General features: G+C 42.0%; 1 protein-coding gene across 1 annotated transcript; it reads left to right on the top strand.

The window, feature by feature from the left end:
* The first annotated feature begins 15,927 nt into the window (after positions 1–15,927).
* LOC144252231 (peroxisome assembly protein 26-like) lies at positions 15,928–23,165 on the top strand. The gene is made up of 5 exons (XM_077794689.1): positions 15,928–16,215; positions 17,524–17,664; positions 18,098–18,393; positions 19,870–20,016; positions 22,256–23,165. The coding sequence occupies exons 1-5, from the start codon at positions 15,950–15,952 to the stop codon at positions 22,357–22,359; spliced, it is 954 nt and encodes a 317-aa protein (XP_077650815.1). The 5' UTR covers positions 15,928–15,949; the 3' UTR covers positions 22,360–23,165.
* Positions 23,166–24,933: the final 1,768 nt, after the last annotated feature.

The raw sequence follows: 24,933 nt of genomic DNA, 5'->3' as shown, positions 1-24,933 counted from the left end.
TCCTATTCCTGTTGTATATGGCAAGTATCTTTTAGAGAAAAAGAAAGTCCCTGGGAAGTGAAGACTGGGGTCTTGTTCAGCCTTCCCCCTTCCCTGGGCCTGTGTCTAGCCTATGGCCATCTGTCTCTTTTCCTGTTTTTCTCACCATTTCTTATGTGGGCAAGCCACCGGCTAGTTAGGTGTTGGGGCAGAGGGTGAGTGGGAAGGGTGGGGGCCAGCATGTCAATGAGAACACAGGCCACAGTCCAAGTTGATGATATCAAGTCTTAATGACTTCAGCTGCATTTAATTAAACGTGGACTGGCTCATTGGAACGTCGTTGGTCATAGTCTGATCTCTGTTCTCATTTCTGCTTCTTTCCAAGCTTCAATTAAGGGAGCAACAAAAGATCCCTATCATGAGCTATGTGTAGTGATCTCATCAGCTAAGACAAATATTTTTTTTTCTGGTTATATTTATAGAACTCTTTTGTGTTTCCTTGGACAACCCTAGCTGGCATTATCTTGTTTACCTTCTCTTCATCTAGAGGGGAGCAGCTTTTTAGTCTGTTGCTTTTAGTTATGTTGGATTTCCAATTCTTCTGTTTTTCCTCTTTTAGCTTTCATCTGTGGGGCGTTTTTTCAAGTCAAATAGTTTGTAACTTCCAGTTACCAAGGCATTAACTACTATTATATATATATATATCAAGAAAGAAAGACAGCCTTGACTCCAGCTGAGCAATTTGCAATGATTTTTCTTAGCAGTGTCCCATAGTCTCCCAATGAGGTTGGAATTTGGTAGTTCCTTCCCCCTTTTGCCAGTTACATGTTTCCTGATACCAGGTCCTTCCTTGATCCATCACAGGGTAGAAAGTGCAGACTCCTGGACTCATCCCTGACTACCTTCTAGGGTGTCAAACCCTGCCCATATTTCCACATCATCACAAATGAGAGTAACATAAAGAACTTGATTAGGAATCTGCTTGCCTAGCAACATTATCTCACTCTGGTGCCCATTATCCCAGGTACTAAAAGGGCAAAGACAATGGGACCCTGATAACTGAGGAAGGGAACGACTGTCGAGGATGTAGAGAAAGGTACTATGGCCAATCAGAAAGAAGCACCATGTCATTTCAAGGAATTGGCCATGGTGTCCCTCAGCTTTTTAAATACAATGTACTTTTGGATCATGGCAGTCTCAATCCCCAACACAGGAAAATTGATTCTAGGGGGAATGACAAACATACTATATTTAATATACAGAGCATTGAAATACATCTAGCACACAAACAGATAAAATTTCATGTGAGGGGGATCTGATGATCAGGAAGATGTAAAAAATCACTCTTTAAGGGGGTGACAATGTCAAAATTGGGGACAAACTGTCTTGTTCCTTCCCTAGATGGCCACATCATGCTCTTTTCTCTCGTGATCACAACTTTGCTTTTAGCAAAGAATCTAAAAATATTCCCACTAAGTTGTAAATGTCTGAAAATAGTTTAAGGGCTATCTGCCCACTAACAGGCCTGACAATTCCTTAAAATAAGAAGGAGTAAGGCTCTAGCTGTGGAATTGTAGGTTATAGCCAGCAGAAGCTGATGTTGCTGGTTGAAAACCTGGATTCACTGAATGTATGTAACTCCAAAATGTGGACATAGTGTCTGACAAAGGTTTTAAAATTGATTTTAGATGTGCGGAGGGGGTGGGGGGGAGTTTCATTGAGGTGTAGCTTAAATTCCTAGGATGGTTTGATGGTTTATGGCAAACCAGAGAAGAATATTCAAATTTAGGACAATTCTGGAAAAGTCAGGCATGTGATTACATAGACATGGGCCTTCTTGGTATCCATGAAATCAAAGCTTTAGGATTTATCTGGCTTCATCTCTGCAAAAGACTATTATTAGTTCTTAATTGATCCTGATAGAAACTGAAGTGATGCATGTTTAGGAAGAAGAAGAGCATTTTGAACACTTTTCTGTGTGTAGTCCTCATGAGCCTCAGGGCTCTCTGGCTCTGTGGACATGCCCTATGGATTTTCATGTGCTTGGGATGCACTAAAATGAGTTCATGGGCAAGTCTCAAGGTCCATGATGTCATCCTCTCACTATTCTTGGCTTTAACCAGAATCTTACTGTGACCCATGTCCAGCTTTGGTTTTAAAGGTTAAAAAAAAAGGAGACTGGAAACAATTGGATACAGTCCATATATGAACAAACAAAACGACTGAAAGCTTACAAAGTAGATCTTATGCAAAATGCAATTAGAATGCTTAACTTGGACTGGAGACGGCAGAAGGAAGAAATTATTTATATGGGGAACAGTGATAAACACTTTCCTTTTTCTGCCTTTTTGGATGTAGATGGGATATAAATAATATTCATGCTTTACTTATTTCTCTCTACTGAAAACCAAAAAAAAAAAAAAAAAGAAAAAAAGAAAAAAGAAACTGGGCTTGATTTGCAACTTTAGAGATGAAGAGTAAACGTAAGAAGATATCCCAGTATGTTATTAGACATTGATCCTTTGGGATTCTTAGTTTTGTTTCTTTATCTGGAAAATGTGAAAAAAGAAAGGCAAATCAAGAATAATTTTGCTGCAGTGGATCTAGTTAAATTCACTAAGTACCTATTTACCAGGACCTCAGTAGGACCCTAGAAAAGCCAGGAAATATAAATATTAAATATATATGTATATATATATATATATACAAAAATATATATGTATATACATATATATATGCATATACTATACATATTAAAAACTTTGAAAGGTTTTGATTTTAGGATTAGTTATTCTGATTATTTTCATTCCCATCAGTTAAATGTATGGTAGAGTCAGTGGAAGGAGGATATGAACACTGGCTACAGCTGTACCATTTACTAACAGATCTTGGACAAACCATAGTTTCCTCATTTATAAAGCAGTGATAATAGTGGCTTTTTTGCTTACTTCCACTGTCATGAAGAATGTCAAGAAAGATAACAAATATGGCAATAGTCTATAAACTGTTGAGTGCTATGTCTATAAACTGTTGAGGAACAATTGTTACTTTGGACAAACCATCCTTTTAGCTTGGATCAAAGAAAGGTATTTCCAGATGAAAGTGTTGATGGGTCTGATTCCCAAATTTGAATTTCAAACTCTGTGAAATCTATCCATTTGAACATCCTCCTGTCCATTCACCTATTCATCACTCAGAGAGTATTTGCTAGGTGGTAGGCATTGTCATAGGCTCAGGGATGCAATGATGAATCAGACGCAGTACCTGGTTTTAGGAAGGCAGATGACTGTCTAGTCAGGGCAGATGGAGAAGTAAACAGGAGATTATAGTGAAGTTGGATAAGTGCTCTGATCTGAATAGACATAAGGTGCTGGAGGATTTCACTTGAGGGCCCCAAATACAATTTTACAGGGAAACTTCCTAGAGGAAGTGATAGCCAACCAGTCTGGAGTAGTAGGAGTTAGCCAGGTGAAGAAGGAATAAGATGGGGAAGACTTTGGGCAAAGGGAGCAATGGATGCAAAGATTCAGAAGCCAAGTAATTTTTTTAAAAATATTTTTTAGTTGTCAATGGACCTTTAGTTAATTAATTAATTAACTGATTAATGCACAGTGCTAAGAATCAAACCCAGTGCCTCACACATTCTAAGCAAGTACTCTACCACTGAGCTACAACCCCAGCCCATCCCCTAAGTAAATTCTTTTTATGCTGCAAGAACTGCAAGTTAAAGATTATGCATTATCTATGCAGGAAGGAAGAATGGAGGTATAATAACCAAAAGCTGTATCATCATCAAATTATCTTCCTTGTTCAGAGGTTGAAGTGATGGATTGAAATCTTGGAAATGTCTCTCCTAAAGAAATTTAGAGGGGGAATTGTAGAGAGCAAGTCACAAATACCAGTAGTCATAATTCAGGAAGATGTGAAGGTGAACTGACCAGGAGAGGGTAAATTGGTCAAGAGCTTAAATGCTGCAATGAGGCAGAGGCATTGGGGATGAGAAGAGTGAGACAGCTGGACAGATAAGAGACTGAGATCATAGGATGGGAAACCAAACAGTTTCTCCTGATGACCAGGACCATGATATGACCTTGAGAATGTAGGTTGGATGCCAGTGGAGATGAAAGTCACTTTGAGATCAAGGCCATGGGAGGATTCTCCTATTTTTTTTTAAGTGTGGTAAATTACACGTAATGCTTACCATCTGAACAATTGTTAAACATATTGGGTTCATTAATCAATGTTAAAAAGTTTTAAGTGAGCCAGACGCAGTGGTGCATGCCTATAATCCCAGCATCTCAGAAGGCTGAGGCAGGAGAATCACAAGTTCAAAGCCAGTCTCAGCAAGTTATCGAGACCCTAAGCAAGTCAGTAAGACCCTGCCTCTAAATAAAATATAAAAAAGGGCTGGAGATGTGGCTCAGTGATTAAGTGCCCTGGGTTCAATTCCTGGTAACTCCTCCCTGCAAAAAGAGTTTTAAGTGGCATTAAGTACATTCATGTTATTGTGTTACCTTTATCACGTTCCTAGGACTCTTGACTCTTGCAAAACTGAAAATCTGTCCCCATTAAATAGTAATTCCCTATTTTGCCTCAGCTCCCACTGATGGCAGTCCCCAAACAGCCCCTGACAGACATTTTTGTCTTTATGAATTTGACTATTCTAGATAGCATGAAACATTTTTCCTTTGGTGATTGGCTTATTTCACTTAGCACAATGTCTCCAAGTTTCATTCATATTTTAGTGTCAGAATTTCACTTCTTTTTAAGGCCACATGATATTTCATTGAATATACTTTTATCCCTTTTAAACTTTTGGTTATGGCCCACAATAAGAAATGTAGTTTATAACATGACCTATTACACATGCATATATTATGTTTTTGAAATAATGTTATCAGTATTTGATCTTATATATGTCATTAAAATAAATGTTTTATCCCAAACCACCCTTCCTAAAGGTGAAGCACTTTAATATTTCTATTCTGTTTCTTTAAAAGAATACTAGGGGCCAGGAGTGTTGCTCAGTGGTAGAGCACTTGCCTCCTCATATGTTCACATGCATGAGGCCCTGGGTTCAATCTCCAACACTGCAAAACAAAACCAAAAACTGGTTACAATCCTCTAAATCAGTCTCATGACACACTAATGGATTGTGATCCCTAGTTTGTAAATAATTAGTCTGTTTGGATGTTGAAGTCACCCAGGATGATAGCAAAACTTAGCATGGAGTGGTACCAGTCTTTAACAAAAAAGGAGGGGCAAAAACAGCTTCATGCATTTGTCTTCGTGAATGGCCTATAATTTCAGCACAATTTATTAAGTAAAGGACCAAACATTTATACCTGTTTCTGGTACAAACAGGATAATTCATGGATTTGTTGTTTTTTTTCCAATGTTTTCCAACTGCCATGGGTCTTTTGCTTCTATTTATTCATTGCCAGGGAACATTTTTCTATCTTGGGAAAGCACCAGATATGAAGCCAGTATTCATATTTATGGATTCCCACAATCTGATGAAAAGGGGAGGGGGGATGGGCACCTCAGCAGCCGGTGACTGTGGCCTCTAGACCTTCCAAAGGACCTAGCTGTCCAGAATCTCCCAGAGGGAAAGGCAATATAGAGAGACAGGGGAGTGGGATTGGGCCTCCAGGCTGGATGCTGAGGCATGACTTGCCAAGAGAAGAGAGTCTGGGAAGTATTGAAGGTCAAGGGCCAGGCCTCTCACCCAATGAGTGTTCAGTGGGAGAAGAACTGTAGCAACTGGTGTCCTGATGATCTAAGAAGGTCAAAAGGTTTCTCCATTGTCTCCCTGGGTCACCACATACAACTCCAGCTAATTCATGTTAAACATTAACACCAAGTATCCAGAAAGCTTCATCATCATTAATTAGGTAATCTCTGTGGCATCCCCACAGGATGAGGTCAGAATGATCACCATTCTCAATAGCAATGAAAAAGTAAGCAGAGGTGGGAAGGGAAACCAGAGGGATACTCATATATCCATCAAACATTTACTGTGCTCTACACTGCACTAACTGTTGAAAGTACGATGAGAACAAGAAAAAGTCTATGCTTTTTAAATGTTGGCTTAGGATGTGACATAGGAATGATCAGACCAAGTATTCTCTGTTGAGGATTGCGAAGTTCCAATGATGAGAAAATTGACTTGTTTAGAAAAAATAGGATCAAGGTTGTTCATGTCAGGGGTATAGAATTCAAGGGTGAATGACTAGGTAGGGTCTAATCTTATTAAGATTTTGATGAGACTGGGTAATTAATGAAAATCACAGAGAACCCTAGGATGCCTCAAAGCTTAGACTTTATATATATAAATCATTTCTCTATGTGGCACTTTATATTATTCATTGTTCTATTGTATCAGCCCCTTTTCCTTGATAAAGGAAGTGAGGGTGAGAGGGTAAGTAACTTGTTCTGTGCTAACTGGATAAAGAACCTGCATGGTCTGACCCAGACCTAAGACTCTCCACTACTCTAGGACACTGTTCAGGTCTACACTCTCCCCTCCAACCTGCTTCTGCCCAGCCCTTCCAACTCTTACTTTATGGAAGAACTTCCCTGGCTCAGAGAAAGGACACCTTGGGCTTCCCTTATGCTACTCTTCAGAGATAGAACTGTATATGCCATGTCCATGTGTTTGATGGGCACAGTGAAATTGGTCCTATTTTTTTGTTTGTTTGTTTTGGGGTCAGGGATTGAATTCAGGGGCACACAACAACTGAGTCACATCCTCAGCCCTAGGTGTGTGTGTGTGTGTGTGTGTGTGTGTGTGTGTGTGTATATATATATATATATATATATATATATATATATATATATATATTTTAATTTTAGAGGCAGGGTCTCACTGAGTTGTTAAGCACCTCGCTTTTTCTGAGGCTGGCTTTAAACTCGTGATCCTCCTGCCTCAGCATCCCAAGCTGCTGGGATTACAGGCATGCACTACTACGCCTGGTTTAGTCCTCCTTTTCATATCACTTCTGGGAGGGAAGAGTGGAGCTTAGACTAGACTGTTCCCTTTCTACTAGCTAACTCAGGGAATTGGTTCCTCTGGGAAGAGTCCAGGGACATGGAGCCCAGGGACATGAAGGGAGGCCTATTCATGGTATAATAGGCAGCAATGATATCACATTTCTGGGTCAGAAATATGCCTCTGATATTTAATCACAGTTAACCTTAGGCAAATTTCTTTGTTTTTCTAAACTTCAATCAAATGACAATACTAATAAATACCTTGAAGGATTGTTGTTAAGATTAATCCTAAACTGTGGCAGTGGTACGAACCTATAGTCCCAGAACTCAGGAGGGTGAGCTGGGAGGATCACTTGATCCTGGAGTTCAGAACCAGCCAAAGTAATGTAGTGAGACCCAGGCTCAAGGTAAGAAAACGAAAGCTGGATATGGTGATACATATCTGTAATCTCAGCTACTTGGGAGCCTCAGGCAGGAGAATCCCAAATTTTAGACCATCCTGGGCAATTTAGTGAAACCCTGTTTTAATAAAAAGATCTGGGGCTATAGCTCAGTGGTAGAGCTGTACCTCTGTACCTCTATAGAGCAATAATAGGAAACAGTAATAAAACATCCTTTTACTATCACATTGGTTTCCTCACTAAGTGGAGAAGTTTATGTTTTATTTTTGTTTATTGTTTGTTTGTTTTTAGCATGTGCAAGCCTCTTGGTTCAGTTCTTAGCATTAAAAAGAAAAAAAAGAAAGAAAATGACAAAAGTAAAGTAAATATTAAGCCTGATCATAGTCTTCTTCCAGTGAACAGTAGCTGGAAGTTAGAAATGGTGGAAGGATCTGTTACTACACCAGGAAGTTTAGAAACCTCAGTGGTTTTATCTGAGAGTCCTAGCCCTGCCCTCTCTGCTGATGGGCTCTGAACTGCTGAGATTATCCACTTAACCCAGAGTATCTTGCACACTGAAGGCCATTGTTCTGGGATGCAAAGGGACTCTGCAGTATAGCCTTAGGCATCCTGATCTAATGAATTGCTTCCTTCAGGAGTGGCACTTTCCCATCCTGCTAGGACTAGTTAATTTACTGCAGATCCAAATAGCTCCCAAGGAACTTGAGTCTGGAAGGCTACATCTGACCTCTGGTATGGAATTCCAAGGCAGGAATGGCTTTCAGTGGTCTCACACTTACTCCACCCCTGACCTTGAGTAGACAACCCCTATAGTAGAAATCTAATCAAACCCTGAGTGAATCAAGGAGGTTCTTGTCGACAGTGAACTTCATTTCTTCCAGTTTTATTTCCCGAATCTGCCTGAAAGAACCCCTAGTATGGGCAGAGTTCCATCAAGTCTTCCAGCTAAATACTGATATTCTCCTTTTCTCTACTTTGTTGGTACAAATGCTATTTTTCAAACTTAATTCATTTCTCACCTCAATACCCTCTCTCAGGTTTTGTATTCTCTCCTCACATCAGATGGGGGCTTGGGTAGATGGGGATGGAGTCTGATCCAACAGTTTGTAAAGAGTGCTTAATTTTACCTCACAGGTAGAAACCTGCTTTAGGATACTGCATAAAAGGACAGACTCTTTTTGGCAATCCAGAGAGACTTAGTGTTCCTTCAGCCAAAGACAGAACCGTGAGAAGCCTCAGGGCAGACGGTGGGGTAGAGGATGGGGGGCGGTGGTACTTGAGAGCATGAAAGGAGAAGTCAATATTTTGTAAGACCTATAGGTGGCCTGGAGAATTGAGATCACTGCCTTACTACTACTACTACTACTACTACTACTACTACTACTACTACTACTACTACTACTTCTTCTTCTTCTTCTTCTTCTTCTTCTTCTTTTTAAAATATTTTTTAGTTATAGGTGGAAACAATACCTTTATTTTATTTGTTTATTTTGTATGTGGTGCTGGGGATCAAACCTAGTGCCTCATGCATGCTAGGCAAGCGCTCTACCACTGAGCCACAACACAACCCGGGCCCCTTCTTAATTTTACCTCACGGATAGAGACCTGGTGACTCGTTAGGACAAAGTATTCTGATTATTCATTCATTCAACGAATATTCACAGATTGCCTCCCTGGGTTAGGAGTTGGAAATACAGAAATAAATTGCCACAGCTGAACTCCAAAGGAGTTAATAATGATTTAGTAGGAATGTATTTCAGTAAACTAGTGATTAACGGGCTGCAATTCAGGTAAGTACAGGATGCCACAGGAACACAGACTGGGGAGCACTTAATCTACATTAGAGAGGTGAAAAGAGGTTCATGGAAATCTTCTTGGAAGAGGTTTTAATTAAATGGAACTCTGGAGGGTTAGCCAGTCCAGAAGCAGTAAAATCTTCCAAGAAGAAGGAATAATTTGCTCAAAAGTCTCAGGTTCAGAGAGAGCAGAGTGGACCGGCAGATGGCAGAATGAACTTCATGATTGGAGCTGTAGGTATGAAGAGGGAATGGTGGCAAAACAATGGCTTCTCATTACAACAAATACAGTGAAACACACTTCTGTTGCTCTTACAAGGCCCTGAGTGATTTGATGCTAGCTTAGCTCTCTCGCTTCATTTCCTACTGCTCTTGCCCTTATCCTCTTTCAGCTCATCTCCACCTCCAGGCTCTGCACCTGCTGGCTGTTCCCTCTGCTTAGAGAACTCTTCCCCCAGACATCAGGGCTAACAGAAAATAACATCTAGAAAAAGCAAAGCTTTCTCTTTTGATGTATTCACCATTGTGTTCCAAGTGGCTTAGAACAGTGCTTGGCACATGGTGGGTGCTCAGTCAATAAATAGTGAATGAAAATCATACATAATACACTGCCTTGCATTGTCTGTGTTTTTCTTAGTTCTGTTCTATCTGTCTTATTTTCTATACTCCCCCGTGCATGGTAAGCCTCCTGAGGGCAGATATCTATCCTGGGTTTTGCATCCCCCTCAGTCTCTAGCCCAGTGCCTCTAGCTTGGGGTGGTTTGATCAATGTTTGCTGACAGAATGAGAATGGGACTGGTGGAAATACTTTTTTCATGCCTTTCCCACCAGGCAGGCTTAGCAGCCTCTGAGGCCAAAAAAAGGACACAAAATAGAAGAGTGGTGGCAGCATGCCTTACAATGCAGGACAATTTCCCAGAGAACTTTCCACAGGCAAGTCGGCATGTGTTTGGATGCAACTGGTTCTGTTGGTGCACATCTTCACCGAGGACAAGAGACTGAGGTTGAGGGAATGGGCACGTTCTTCAGAATCACCACAAACAAATGAGAGTGTTCCTAGGAAGAACTCAATGAACTGAAACTTAAGCATCAAAGTTATTGTGGAGTAGGAACAACTAGGGCTGCCATACTTGGAGTTGCAGGTATAAAACCACACAACTCCAGAGAGTGCTTTTCATACAAACTAGAACCTACTAGAGTTGTTCCAGGTAAATCCCAGTAAAGGTGATTTTCCTGGCATACTGACTTACAAAGAAAGAGATCTTTACAAAACACATTTGGTAGGAGCTGAGTAGTCCTAAATTTTTGAACTGAGCAAAACTGTCATTAGTTAAAAAACATGCTCTGAGCCAGATGTGATGGCTCATGCCTGTAATCCCAGAGATTCAGTAGGCTGAGGTAGGAGGATCACAAATTTGAGGCCAGGCTCAGCAATTTAGCAAGGCCATAGGGAGTTAGTGATACCCTGTCTTAAAATAAAACATAAAAAAAGGGGCTGGGGCTGGGGCTGGGGCTTAGTGGCTAAAGGACCCTGGGTTCAATCTTGGAACCAAAAAAAACTGTGACACCTATTTTCCTTGCTTTATTAACGCTTTAGTGTTCCATCTGGTGTCATTCTTAGTCTGTTTCAGAAGCAGCTGCTTGGTGGAGTCTCAGTTTCCTTGACTAATGTGATAGAGCTCTTTCTACCTTCAACATTCTTGCAGAGTAACAGGTTTATTAGATTGTTGCCAAGGAAATAAGGAAGAATATGCTGGAAAGGACATTATGAATTACTCGTAGATAAGAAGCAGACTGGAACTTCTGGAACATCTAGGGCATGTGTGTTTTCAGTTTCAATCTGTTTCTCCCATTGGTCTCCAGCAAGGGTGCCAGAATGTCAAGACCAAATGGCACAGAACAGCTCTGGAAAACTGCCCCCTCTGGAGCATTGCTTGCCTGTTGTTTTGCAGGGATGCAGAAATGAGTGAGACCCCATCCCAGTCCTCCAAAGGGTGCAGTCCAATAGAGGAATGACATCAAATAACTAAAAGGAAATGTGGAAATTGAGAAGGACCCATAGGAGAGGCATGAAAAAAGCAAAGTACAGTTGGGAGTTTGAAGGAAGGAGTGGTCAGTTGCTGAGAACAGCAAAGACTCTGGGGAAGACAAAGCATATTTACACCCTTCCACAATGGAACTAGGGCTGAATTATCTGTCCCTAGGGAGTATCCATTACTTATTCCAAAGAGCAGTCTTGGCCTGGAATCAGGAAGATTTGTTCAGTTTTCGCTAAACAGATCTTCTTGGGATGGGTGAGAGAAGGTCTCCCCAGTCACCTTTAATGTAGATGAAGAGGAGTGACTGATGATTCTTTAGTCACCCTTTCTGCCTGCCTTCTCTCTTTCTTTCCTTCCTTCCTTCTGTCCTTCCCCCTCCCTCTCTTTAGTGTTGGGGATGGAACCCAGGCCCTTGAGCATGCTAGGCAAGTGCACTACCACTGAGCTATATTTCCAGTCTTGGTTTGTTTTTGTTTGTTTGCAGTTCTGGGGATTGAATAGTCACTGGGCATGTGATCTGCTAGGAAATCTCCAGTTATTATTCCAGCTTTGCCATTGAAATCATGTGCTTTGCATTTGGGTAGAGTTTCTGAGCTTTAGTTTTCCTTCAATAAATAGGGATAATAATAATAACAATAATGCCTTGCTCTCAGGTATACTGTCAAGCTCAAATAAGGTAAGTGTTATGTTCCAGTAAGAAGAAAAACTATGGGGCCAAAATGCCCCATTAGGTTTTAAGCCCTTCCTTGCCATAGGCATGTTGTGTGACCTTGGACAAGTTACTTAACCTCTCAGTTTCTTCATCTACAAAATAAGGACAATATCAGGATCTTTGTCATAGGGTTGTTGAGAATTAAAATGAGTTAAAAGTTCAACATTCAGAAGAGCACCTGGCACTTAGCCAATACCATGCTATATAAATTGAGCTATCATTATTATTGTAAAGTACTCTACAGGATGATTACTTCTTAGATATAGAAGCAGAGTTCTGCTGTGTCTATAATGGAGAGGAGAAAACAGGAAGCATTGAGTTTTACCCTGAACTCCAAGACCAGGCTTTCAAAAAGAGCCATAAAAATGCTATGTAGCTGACAAAGATCTGGAACCAGGGAATCATGTCCCTAGTCCAACCTGGGAAACATTCTCTCCACCCTGCCCGCAGTTATCTCCTTAGCTTACGTCTGACCAAAAGTCCACAATTGGCATGATCTATTGCTTGCAGTATGTTACTTTAGATGTCTCTGTACTGAGGGACTCTGGCTGGGTGGGACAGGTTTGAGGGAGCAGCTGTGGATGCTGTTTATTAGTCTGAAGTGTGGAACCATTTTGGAGGGAGCAAGATAGGCCAGGCTGACTGCAGGTGTGGGGATCCCTGACCTTAATGTGGAAGAGTCAAGAGTTGGACTCCAGGTCAGAAAGTAAGATTACAGAACAAGGTAGACTAAGAGTCTTCCTGCTCCTTATTTTTCCTCCATACATTACACCTTGTATTAATCTGAATGATTTCATAAATGTAAGGGATTCAGTGGGATGTCACAGGCTCTCTTCTGACCCTTGCCACTGCCTTATGTGACAGATGTTGGTGTTAGTTTCCTCAGATGAGAAGAATAAGGCACAGAGAAGTCAGGTGACTCTAGGTCACATGGCTTCATCACCAAAGGAGCATGTTGAACAAATCTGCATCTGCAGACTAAGGAAGTGCCCTGAGCACTTTGCCAAACAGAAGGAAGAAAACCAAGTTTCAGAGCTTGGACAGGGTGGGGAATGAATTATAATTTGGATGTTGGTGTCCCATTTGCTCTGCAAATGAAACAATTTCAACAATACAAATATTAACATGAGCCAGGCCTTATAGATAGTGGAAAACAGTTCTTATTTCCATTCCTTGTTTTATTCCAAGGATAAAAAAATTGAGAGAAGGATGGGTTGGTTGCATCATGATCCCTGAGTCAGAAAGAAGGTTAGCTGGGTAGGTGTATATATAATACCTGTTCACACTCCCACAGATAGATTTCTTTCGCTTCTCTTTAAGATTTCTGTGGCTTAGCTCTAGAAATTCTGAGTACACTCATAAAGGAGATGGTGTATCGTGGTTGTGTGTTGAAAAATCAATTTGTGGGCATAAACTGCAAAGGTCAGATGATTACATACAAACTACTGTGAAGCCCTGTATATTTAGTTGAAAATTGGGTGAAACACACAAATGGAACACAATCTTATTTTTATATGATTTTGAGCACTCCTCATTCCCTCTTTAAATATCTTGACCTCTATTCTGGCTTACTCACCACTAAATAAATTTGTTTCTGGCAAATCTGCTTCTTTTAAGGCTGTGCTGCCATCTCCTGGAAAAATTTGGAACACCAAGAAATTTGCTAGAGATGAAGGAAGGACTTTTCTGGGCAGCAGTCCTTTAAAAGTGGTATGCCTGCAGGATGTGGTTGCCAGCTTCATCTTGCGAAGGTCCACTCAGGTCTATTTTCTGCTGCTCTTTCTGCTTTCCTGTTTTTTTAATGGCAGACTCCTGAATTCAGTTCTGAGAAACAGTTCTGGTTTGGTGTGGCTGATTTTGTTGTTGTTTGTTTTTGTAGTTCCAGCCTACTAATTATATTATTACCTACAATCTTCATGATTTAATGTTAAGTCTGAGGCAGAACTGATTAAACATTTTGGCATGCTCAGTCTTAGAGTGACTCACACTTTCTAGGAATCTCTGCTTTTTCTCTAGAGTTTGCTGTGGGGGAATGAATATTGCCTGGTGAGGAAGAAGGACTACTCATAAAAATACTGAGAATTTGTTGGTTCTAGGGCAGTGTTCCAAAATGAATAGTGACTCCAATGATAGGGCTATTGTTGAGCACAAGGGACATATTTTCTTTCTATTGTGTCCTCACCCCTGAATTTACTATTAAAAATGAAATTAAATGCAGATACCATTTTTTATCTCCCCACTGTTATCACTTCCATTCTCTCCTCTCTATTTCATTTATTTCTCCTTTTCATATACCACCATTTGATATTATTCTTTCCCCTCCCTTTCTTCTTTCTTCCCTTTTTTTCTTTCTCTTGCACGTGTTAGTCAAGTGCTCTACCACTGAGCTATACTCCCAACCTTATTTATTTATTTATTTTTTCTTCCATGATGGTGTAAGCTAAGTAAAAGAGACATTTTTGTTTCTTTTGTTCACTGTGGGATCCTCAGGGCCTAGAACAGTGCCTGCCACCTAGTATGTATTCAGAAAATATTTGTGGAATATTTATATTTGTGGCATTTTATATGGTCACAGTGTCCACACTTCTTTTTCCTGAGTCTGATGGACTTGATGTTTCTGCCTTATTACCTTTCTGCAGAGAGCTGTAAACCCAGAAGATGGATAAGTCTATACTCAGTGACAAAGGAAGGAAATATACATGTGAACAAACACCCTGTGCCTGGCCTGTCTGATCTAATCAATAGGGGAGCAAATGATTCTAGGGACGTTTTGGAGAGCATTCAGAAGGTAGAAAACCCGGGAGAAACTGAAGCCAAGTGGTTCTAGTATAAATGTGGGAGGTTAGGCAAAGCCTGGGTGAAACACATACTATAATAATAGATGTAATTTGTGTAACTATTCAGATTAGATAGTTATTATAGCTACGATCTATCAAATATCTTTTCTGGTCTTAGCATTTCATCGTAAATTATATTACACACCGCATGACTTTGTTTTTCACCACATACTTAAATTATGTGGGCAACGAGGGTTCAAGGAACTTACCTAGCTTGTTTGTGTGATGACTGCATCCCCTGAATAGAAAGTATGGACTCAGTTCGGCTTCTGAACAACCGACAGTGGTTAAACACATGCCATCTACCCAAAGTGCCTTACTTTGACAGTATTTCTGTTACTTCCTAGTTGTGTAACCGTCAGCAAATTATTTAATAGGGTCCAATATCCTCACCTGTAAAATGGGGAGAGAAGAATTAAACGATCGCACACAAAGAGTGTTGTACAATGTCAGGCCCATTTAAAACATTGAATGAACTGTGAGGTAGGTTTGGGAAGGCTGAACATATTCTGAAAAAGCCAGCTTTGCTGTTTTCTTTCAGTAATTTCCCTAGACTTCCTCCAGCAGTTCTATTTGCCACCCCAGGAGAAACTCAAGAGTTAGAAGCGTGCAGGTCGCTCCGCCTCCGTTAATGGAATTTCTTCCGTTTCGCCTCTGCCTAAACTGGCTAGCGAGGGTACCTCCCAAGACTGCTGTGGTTTTGCTAGTCGTCCATTTGCCCTGATTTCTCAACCCCTGGGCCCAGGTGTTTTCTCCCAGGACCGTGACAGCCGGCGCGTGGCGTGCTGGGAGTTGTAGTACAATCTTTTCCCCGTTTCTAGAGGGCGGTTCAGTCGAGCGCTGGAGACTACAACTCCCAGAGTCCCGGAGTCCGGAGCAGGCGCGTGTCCACACGACCGCCAAAGATGTCGGCCCTCGCTGCCCCATGCAGCTGCTGCCGGGCTCTGTGAGCCAGGAGAGCTCTCCGGAGTTAATCAGGCCAGGTATTCCATAGATGCAGCAATTCTGCAAACCTGACGTGTAGACTGGTTCTCAGAGTGCCAGGCTGTTGGCGAGCTTTTATCTTGCCCCCTCCTCTTCCTTCTCCAGAACCGACCTTCGGACAGGTTGTGGGGAAGGGAAGGAAGACTTTCCCCTCCTCTCCCAGGCAGACCCAGGATATTGCGGAGTCTCTGGAGAGGCGGTCCTTTTGATGTTTGAGGAGACAGGCTTTGAGCCGAGGCTGGCGATGAAGAGCGACATCTCGACCTCTGCAGCCCCTCTTAAGGGTCTCGGGGCCCCCTTGCGGAGCAGCGAGCCCGCGCGCTTGGTCCCGGCAGCGTCTCCCTCAGTGCATCTGCTGGAGGAGGCTGCCGACCTCCTGGTGGTACACCTAGACTTCCGCGCAGCACTGGAGACCTGCGAGCGGGCCTGGCAGAGCCTGGCCGACGACTCCTTGGCCGAAGAGCCCGCGGGCACGTACGTGCTGGGCTCGATTCTATTCTGGGTGCTCTTGGGGAGGGGCTTTTCCTTCCTCCCTCCCTCCCTTCCTTCCTCCCTTCCTCCCTCCCAAATTGCACATCTGGCTTTCCTATGGGAGACTGTTTGTGCATCTTGGGCCCATGCTACAGAGGAAGAAACCGAGGCACTGCATAATGAAGATGCGGTGGTGTAATCGAACCTATTGGCAATCCTTACTCCTGGTTCCAGCGTAGAATGGCATGGTGGGGAGGTTGAATGTGTATCAGGTGTTCAATAGTTAGCTGGTTCAGTAATCAGGAAATCCTTCTTTAGGTACTTCCAGCCCCCATCCCACAATTGTTCACCCCAGACTGTGGCTGATCTTGGAAATGGTGGTGGTGGGGGGTGTCAAAGCAGGAGTAGTGTTCTGGTCCTGTTGAAGGATTGAAATAAAGAATTAATCTGGGGCTGGGATTGTGGCTCGGCAGTAGAGCGCTCGCTTAGCATGGGCGGGACCCGGTTCGATTCTCAGCACCACATTAAAAAAATAAAAAAAGGCATTGTGTTGTGTCCATCTACAAAAAAGATCCTCCCCCCCTCTCTCCCCCCTCCCTCTCTCTCTCTCTCCCTCCCTCCCTCTCTCCAAAAGAAAAAAAATTAAAAAAAAAAAGAATTAATCTGGAGAAGATCTTGGTTCTACATTGTTCTTTCTAATCCCACAGCCTACTCTGGCAGTTAAGGGCACCATTTCTCTATGGATTGTAAATTGGGGTTAGGGCACACTTGGAGGGTAGAAAGTCAAAGCTGACCTCAGAAAAGGATAAACTGTGGGACTCTGGTTGTGCTTTTAGGGAGCAAGAGAGTTTGTTGTAGTGAATGTTGAAGGCTTTGCTTCTGGACATCTGGAGGTACTTTACTAGGTAGTTCTCAAAGTCCAGTTGTGGAGTTCCTAAACCTATATGTAGCCAAAAGCTTTGCTCCAAGCCTATTTCTTCACTAAGCATACACTTAGTTCCAGCTCTCCTTAGATACACATGTCTGTGTTGAACCTTGATATTTTCCCCTCAGGATACCCTTTATGTTCATTCAAACTTGATTTCACCTCCATACAAAGATGCATGTTGGGCAACAGCTGATTTCCCTCTATAAAGTAATGAAGGGCAGGGAGGACCACCCATGAGACCAGTTGTGAATCCCCCAGGATGACTGGGATGGGAGAGGTAAATGGCTGTTAAGTTGGGAGCAGGAGAATAGTCCCAGGGTGTAGGTGGAAATGGAACTGAAGGGGAACTACTTCTAAACCAGAATTGGTCTTTCTGCTGACAGCTACTTGGAGGTGAAATGTTCTCTGTGTATTGTGGGGATCCAGGCCCTGGCAGAAATGGATCGGTGGCGGGAAGTCCTCTCCTGGGTCCTTCAATATTACCAGGTCCCTGAAAAGCTACCCCCGAAAGTCCTGGAGCTGTGGTAGGTCCTTTTTGTTGGCACTAGATCAGTACTGGAACAAGAGGATTTTTCTCTTCTCTCCTGAATCTGGATCTAATACTTCTTCTTTCTCCTTCCCTAACCATTTCCCTCCAAAGCTAATCCTCCCTGCTTTTGTCAGACCTCAAAATAGCAGTAAAGGATGAGGAAGGGGGATTTTAGGACTGGGATAGAGGAAAAGAAGAGGGGACAGGGAATAGGAGTGAGGTGGGATGACCAGTAGATAGAACTGAAGGAGCTGCTTGCTACTTCCTAGGAATTCCTAATTCTTTAACAATATCAGCATTCTATAGGGAATGGCTGGAGGACTTGGGAGGGGCTTGATAGGAGAAGCATAGTGGTTATGAGAAATAACCAACTATGGAGCACTGACTCTACTTTTTTTGGGGGGGAATTGTATTATTTGGGGATGCAGTATTCTTTTATACAGCAAAATGCAAGAGCCTGGAGCAGTGCTGAATGTAGTCTGTTCCTGGCTTCAAGACCCAGACAACCAGTGCCTTCCAGAATATGGAGCTTTGTGTGAACTCCACCTACAGCGGGTGCTACTGCCTCTGGGCCGCTTTTTGGAGGCTGAAAAGCTTGTGGTGGGCTCTGCAGCCTTTGGTGAGGAGCAGCGACTAAAAGTGCTCCAGACCATTCATGCAGCGAGGCAACAGCAGAAACAGGAACATTCAAGCTCCCAGGAGGTCCAGAAACTAAACCAGGAAGGTAGGATTATACCTCTGTGGTCTCTATAGAGTGGAATTGCAGACTTTGCCTCCATCTTGAGTCCTTCAAGGCTTTCCTAAGACCTTGGGAGCAATTCTTTGTATGAATAACTCTTGAATCACAGAAACTTGATGAATTGCTTAAAAAGCCAACCAGACCCTCTAAAGTTTGCAATGAAATGAGACTCTCCATAAAGGGTTGGGGTTTATGGATCTCTGAATTGTGATTCTGGTCTTCTGAAGGTCACCTTCCTTTTGAGGGCTAATCAGTCATCATCTCCTTGAGGTCCTCTCATTAGATATCTTGCTTCTACCATAATAGCCTGGTGGGATGTCAGTCCTCCTTTAAATGCTGGCCCCAACACAGACAAATATGAGATGTACTCAGGATAGCTGAGAAACTAACATCATAATTTGGTAGCTTGACTTTATGAAGTAAGTATTACTTGTTTTCAGCTTTTGGTTCCTGCCCAATTCCAGTCTACCTTCACTTAACTAGAGCTTTTGAGTATTTCTATTTTCTTGAGGTCTAACTTGCTCATTTGGATGCAGTTTTACACAATGGCTTCTAGTTAGCATAATGCTAGGATCACCTACACAAAGGTGAGTGTGGGGACTGTTCTGTTACAAGAGAATTTAAAGGCCCTGTACTCCAGATCCTGCCCCTGATCCTTAAATCCTTTCATCTCCCTTTCCTTGAATTTTTGTGTGAATACTTGCAAAGATAGAAAATTCATTATCTCCTGAAACAGCACATTCCATCTCTAGACAGTTGAGCAGAAAAATTCTTTATTATGCTAAATTTAAAAATTTCATCTGGGAGTCTTTTTGTTGTTTTTTAATTAACAAAGGTCCTTCAGTTTAATTAGGAGACTGTAATCCTGTTCTCAAAAATATTATTCTTGGTGTGCTTAAAAGCATCAACCTGCTGAGGTAGAATCACTTCTTTGCAAGCAGGTTGCTGGCTTCAGGGATCATGTGTGGCTGCCTTGGCCCTCTACCCTGCACCTCCTGGGAGGGAGAGGGTGAGAAGATATGTTTGATGGCAAGTCCAGATTCTTCTTTCAGGACTGATACCGCTTGCCTTTGTGCTGGTAGTATTCAGCTTATATTCATAATCCAAGACTATTGAATTCTTCACTATATATATTAAGTGCCTTTCATTTCACTGTGTTAATATGATAGTCAGAATTGTGGGTCTGTGTTACTCTTATGTATGTGTCATAAGCCAGGCTATAAATAAGGCTATAAAATAATGAGACCATTAAAAGAAACACCGTATATGCTGGGCTTACTCAGCTAAGTAGGTGTTGTCTGCACATGACAGTCAGTTGGTGATGTAGTCTGTCATCAAAACATTTTAGAAGCTTTTGGAATTTCCTTTTGAATAACTTCATGAGGTAACTCTTATAATTTAGCTCAGAACTGAACCTATTCTCCTAACTTACTCTGAAGTTACACTCTGTCCCCTGACCAGGCTCATTTTCCCACAAGTTCCTGTCACTACTGATGCTGCTTCGTCGGCTTTGGGACTGTGCTCTAAGCTACTTTCTTTCTCTATCCTTCAAGAAGAGCCTCCTTGCCACATTGATCCTTTGTCTCTTGGTGGTAAGGTTTGATCCAGGTAAGTGAGAACATTCCACACCCTCCTTCCTGGGGAAGGGGTCCTTGACAGTGATTGGGCCTGTGGGAACAGTTGCTTTTCTGTACTCCCATCAGAGCTCTGCTGGGGATGGAGCCATGGACTACAACATTGTTCCCTAAGCCTCTGCCACAATGAGGATTTAAGCAGAAGTCAGCCTTACCTAGAAGGAAAGACTAGCTGTAGAGTCTATGGGAGCAGTTTGGAGAAAATCCACTCTGCAATTTGAGTGTTCTCCTGAACACTGATGGAGTCATGTAAATGTCTGCTTTATTTAGGGGTGAAATCTGACTAGCACCTCAGAATTAAAAACAAAACAAACCTTCATTATGAATATTTAAAAGAGTGTTAATCTAAGTATAATGTCTAATTAATGTTTATAAAATTGTTAATGTTACAAATATTAAATTGTAAGTGAAATACTTTTACATTTTAGAAAAATGTGGAGATAGGCACAGTGGTACATGTCCATAATCCCAGCTACTTAGGAGCTGAGGCAGGAGAATCACAAATTCCAGACCAGCCTCAGCAATTTGCCCAAAATTAAAAAAATAAAAACAAGGCTGGGTACTATGACTCAGTTATAGAGTGTTCCTGGGTTAAATACCTATTACTGCTAAAGTGGGGAGGGGAGTGGAAAACAGAGAAAAGCATAAAGAAGAAGAAGAAAAAAAAATCACCTATGCTTACTATTGCAGTGGTTAAACTTGCAGTCATGGTTATGGATATGGTAGTATGGTAGGCAGTTTTATGTATCATAAGTATTCTTTTAAGCATGGCTTTAAATAGCCTAAATAATATTTCAATTTATAGAAATTCCCATAATTGATTTAAATATTCAACATTCTGATGACGATTCTGTTTTCTGTCTTACTACAAAGTAGAAAGTGATACTTTGGAAACCATTGATTATTTCCTGAATTAACTGTTCAGATGTATAAACACTGGACCAAGATTAGACAAACATGTGTTTAGATTATTTTTTTCTGTTACTTTCTGTGAGTTATGATCTAATTTCCACTCTGTTTATTAACTCAGACTTAAAGTTATATGACTTTAACCCTTTTGCTGTATTCTGAGTAGAAATTTCCTCCAGAAAGTCCTATTTGCTGTACGAAGTCACTAGGTGGCTCTCAAAACTGGTAAGGATAGGGCTGGGATGTTAGATTGGTGGTGGAACACTTGCCTAGCTTGTGCAAGGCCCTGGATTTAATTCCTGGCACCACAAAAAAAAAAAAAAAAAAGCTAGTCTGTGTTCTTTCTTGTTATCTACCCTTTGACTTTCTACTTTGTACTAGAGACTTCATAAAAACTTAGAAATTCCTTATGGTTCCTCTAAGCCCTTTAGTCTCATAAATGCTGATCTGAATGGGGATAGCAGGCCATTTGAACTTGCTGTTTCCAAGGCTGCTCAGAGCTTCTTCAGAAGTGCCTTGGCCTAAAGGAGGAGAGGATCTGCAAGTGGACCACAGTTAGAACTGCTAGAAAGGATATAAGAACAGTTGACTATCAGTAGCTTTCAAAACAAAAAACATTTTTTAAGGGTGGAGGTTGAAGTTCAGTGGTACAGCATGTGCTCAGCATGATCAGAGTTCTGGGTTCCATCCCTAACGCCAGACAATTTTTTAAGTTTCTCTTTTCTTGTTTTATTTTGTTTCATTTTTATATGTGGTCTCACCATGTTGCTCAAACTGTCCTTGAATCCCCGGACATAAATGATCCTCCTACTTCAGCCTCACAAGTATCTGGCCCATTTTTTTTTCAAAGAAAAAAATGTATATTCCCTGTTAAATCAATCAGTAATTCAAACAAAGAAAAGAAAAAAACTGGTAGGTCTTATATTATTTTCAGTATAATTAACTTTTATAGTAAATTATCATGTGGCTTCAAATTTAAACGGTACAGAAAGGTACAAAATGTAGTGAAAGATTATCCCCAAATTATTCTTCCAAAGACAGTCACTATTGCCAGTTTTTTTAATATTAAAAAGTTAGATTAAATCCAGATCTTTTTCTTAGAAAATTTAAGGTCATTGTAATTCAAGTGGAGAAACCATATCCCAGAGAAAGTGAGATTCCTTATTATTGAAGAAGATGCAAATAACATGAAGCACCAAGTACATATCCTCAGGTGGCAGAGCTCCTGAGGACCAAGTAATGGGTGGAGTGAAAAGGGGTGTGTGAGAAGGGACACTTACCAGAGTCTTTCCCTCTTCCTGCAGCGTCTCCTTCTTCCCTGCCCTTCCTCTACCAGCTGGCTCAGCTCTTCCACCGGATCCGGAAGGCCATGTTTGCTCGCCTCTACCAGCTTTCCCTCCATGACTGAGTAGTCTTCCACCTGCACCCTGGCCTCTCATTTTCCACCTTTGTAGGAGAATATTCTTTTCCCTGATGCCAGCCAGGCCCCTGTAGTAATGGGGCGAGCCTCATTCCAGGGGGAACATTCTGGATTGCTGCTCTTATGCCCTTCTCTCTGCACCCATTGCCTCTCCTTGGTGGAGAATGTGGAAACAAAGTGGGGCCAGAGCACACAGCTGTCAGAACTGCACCCTCTTATACTCAGGCCTCTTGGGAGGAAGGGGTTTGGGAACGGGGAATGTGTCCCTGAAACATTCCATTTTCTTGGCAAAGGCAGGGGGGTGAACTTCTAGGTCAGGGTGTTGACAGAGCAAAAAGTTCAGAAACATCCTAGTGGAGTGACCCTTGACCTTTTACTTCCTTGAAAAACTTATTTCTGAATATCCTCTTACAGGGCAGCACCTTAATTAGAGTGAGTGATATCAGAGAGAACTTCTCTCTTTTCTCCTCTATTTCTCTCCACAGACCTGTTATAATTGTGAATCAAGTCATTGTTCCCCTGGTCCTACAGTGGGTGTGAAGGCCTCCTGACTCTTGAGGCCTCTCCCTGCTTGGAATGGGGCATGGCTTTCAGAATACCAAGGTGACCACTGAAAGCAAAGTGAGCCCACTCAGCCTTTATCACTGGGTAAAGTGATCTTGCTTGGTGCCTCTTGGTCTTCAGCTCACTTTTCCAACATGTCAGTGGCCAAACCCTGCTCAATTACATTCAGTGTCCTTGCCCACTCTTTCAGCCTGCCACTCTCTCTCTCCTTCCTGAAAACTGCCCCATAGTTGTTTATCTAGATTCTATCTGTATCATTGTGACTTTGGTACATGCAGTGGCAGATCCTCCCCATCATGTCTGTCCTAATTATGTTGTATCGTTTGTATAATGCCCAAGTTTTTCTGCTTCTGTAGGCTTGAAAAGTAGGCCAGCCTCAGAGGCTGATGAGCCGAAAATGGAACTGGGTAATCAGGTGAGCTGGAAGGAATGTGTGGGGGGCTGGGCTGAGGTAAGATGTGGTCTTTGAAGGCAGTGAACAATAGGCTTTAGAGGAGGAAACACTGGAGCCTTGGCATTGAGGAGTTGAAACATTTCAGTTTTTTTTTTTTTTTTTTTTCTCCTTGGCCACAAAAATCATACACGTTTCTTTGTAAGTAAATGTAGAGTACTACTGTGTGTCAGAATCATGAAAACTTTCAGCCAGGGCTGGCCTCTTCATCGAAGTCCAGGCAAGCTGCCCATACTGGGACCCCAGTCAACATTGATGCCAAGGGTACTTACTACCTTGTGTTGGTCCATTTTCAGGGTTTGTGAGTTAACAACTTCTCTTTAGAGAAAACAAACATCACAGACCCTTGGAATTAAATCTAAAACTCTAGGACATGGTCCAACTCTTTGCAAGAAGCAAATCTGTGCTTTGTATAATAGCCTTTAAATTGAACTTAGAACCCCAGAAAGACAAAGGGAATCAGGCGAAGTGTGAGATCCCTCCTTTGGAGTAAATTTTTCTTTGTTTTTGAGGTGGAGGTCTTGCAGTTTTGCCCAGGTTGGCCTTAAACTCCTGGGCTCAAGTGATCCTCCTGCTTCAGTCTCCTTAGTTACTGGGACTTATGTACCAGGCTTAGGATGATTTCTCAAAAATGAAAATCTGGTCCCGTTCACAACCCTAGAGAAAATCTTTAGTGGTTTCCATGATCCCTAGGATAAAATCCAGATTCTTCATGTTTGTTAAGGCCTGGTAGGTGTAGGTTTCGGTGAAATACCTCCATGTGTCTGGGGCCTCTATTCCTTAGACATTCTGCTTCCAGCCACCAGGCAGTCAGGGTTTCTTCAGACCTCTGTAGCTTGATGCTCCTGCTGGAAGGCCCTGTATGTGTTCTCTGTCTGGGGAGCTCCTCAACCTTCTAGTCTTGTTCCAGGGAGCCTCTAGGAATCCTTCCCCAAGTCCTCCACTTCCAGGTCCTTGTTTCTTTTTTTTTTCCCCTTGTTTCTTATCCCTTGTGCAGTCATGACCTATAGTTGCATAATTCCTCATTGCTTCTGGTGCACTGAGTTGTTTGAGGCTGGGGAGTGTGACTGTGGTGGTTTTTAAGAGTAGGGCTCAGATCCTTTATGTAATCTTATCTTTCTCAACCTCAGGCTCTCATTTCTTAAGTTCTTATCCCACAAGGACTTTTGGATGAGTAAAGAGGTTGTTCATAAAGAAGCACTTAGCACATTCTGCCCTAGGGAGGAGCTCTTGTGAGTGATTGCAGTTACCAGGTCCAGCTGTATCCCAGGGCCCAGCAAGGAGCCTAGAAATGAGAAGGTGCTCAGAGGGGTTAATGAGTGGATTGATGTGACATAAGAGGGCTACATGCTTTTGGTAAGTTTGTGCAATTTTGTGTTGTGAAAACCCTGAACATAAAGACCTGATCATCCCCAACTCATTGTTTTGCTCTCCCTGAAGCTCCCCAGTGTCATTCAGCTTGCAGGTCTTTAAGGTCTCTGTTCTGAACTCTGCAGTGCTTGAGGGTACAGCCGCACCTACCTGTCTAATCAGGTGAGGAACTATGG

The sequence above is a fragment of the Urocitellus parryii genome, unplaced genomic scaffold (assembly GCF_045843805.1).
Source record: "Urocitellus parryii isolate mUroPar1 unplaced genomic scaffold, mUroPar1.hap1 Scaffold_372, whole genome shotgun sequence".
Taxonomy (NCBI): domain Eukaryota; kingdom Metazoa; phylum Chordata; class Mammalia; order Rodentia; family Sciuridae; genus Urocitellus; species Urocitellus parryii.
The sequence above is the reverse complement of the archived record's forward strand: the minus strand, read 5'-3'. Positions and strand labels throughout refer to the sequence as shown.

What these genes read in the sequence shown, in the direction of transcription:
- LOC144252231 (XM_077794689.1), top strand. Translation starts at nt 15,950, where the DNA reads ATGTTTGAGGAGACAGGCTTTGAGCCGAGGCTGGCGATGAAGAGCGAC. An exon ending in GCCGAAGAGCCCGCGGGCAC is followed by an intron (nt 16,216 to 17,523) that starts GTACGTGCTGGG and finishes TTCTGCTGACAG; the next exon opens with CTACTTGGAGGTGAAATGTT. An exon ending in CCAGAAACTAAACCAGGAAG is followed by an intron (nt 18,394 to 19,869) that starts GTAGGATTATAC and finishes TCCCCTGACCAG; the next exon opens with GCTCATTTTCCCACAAGTTC.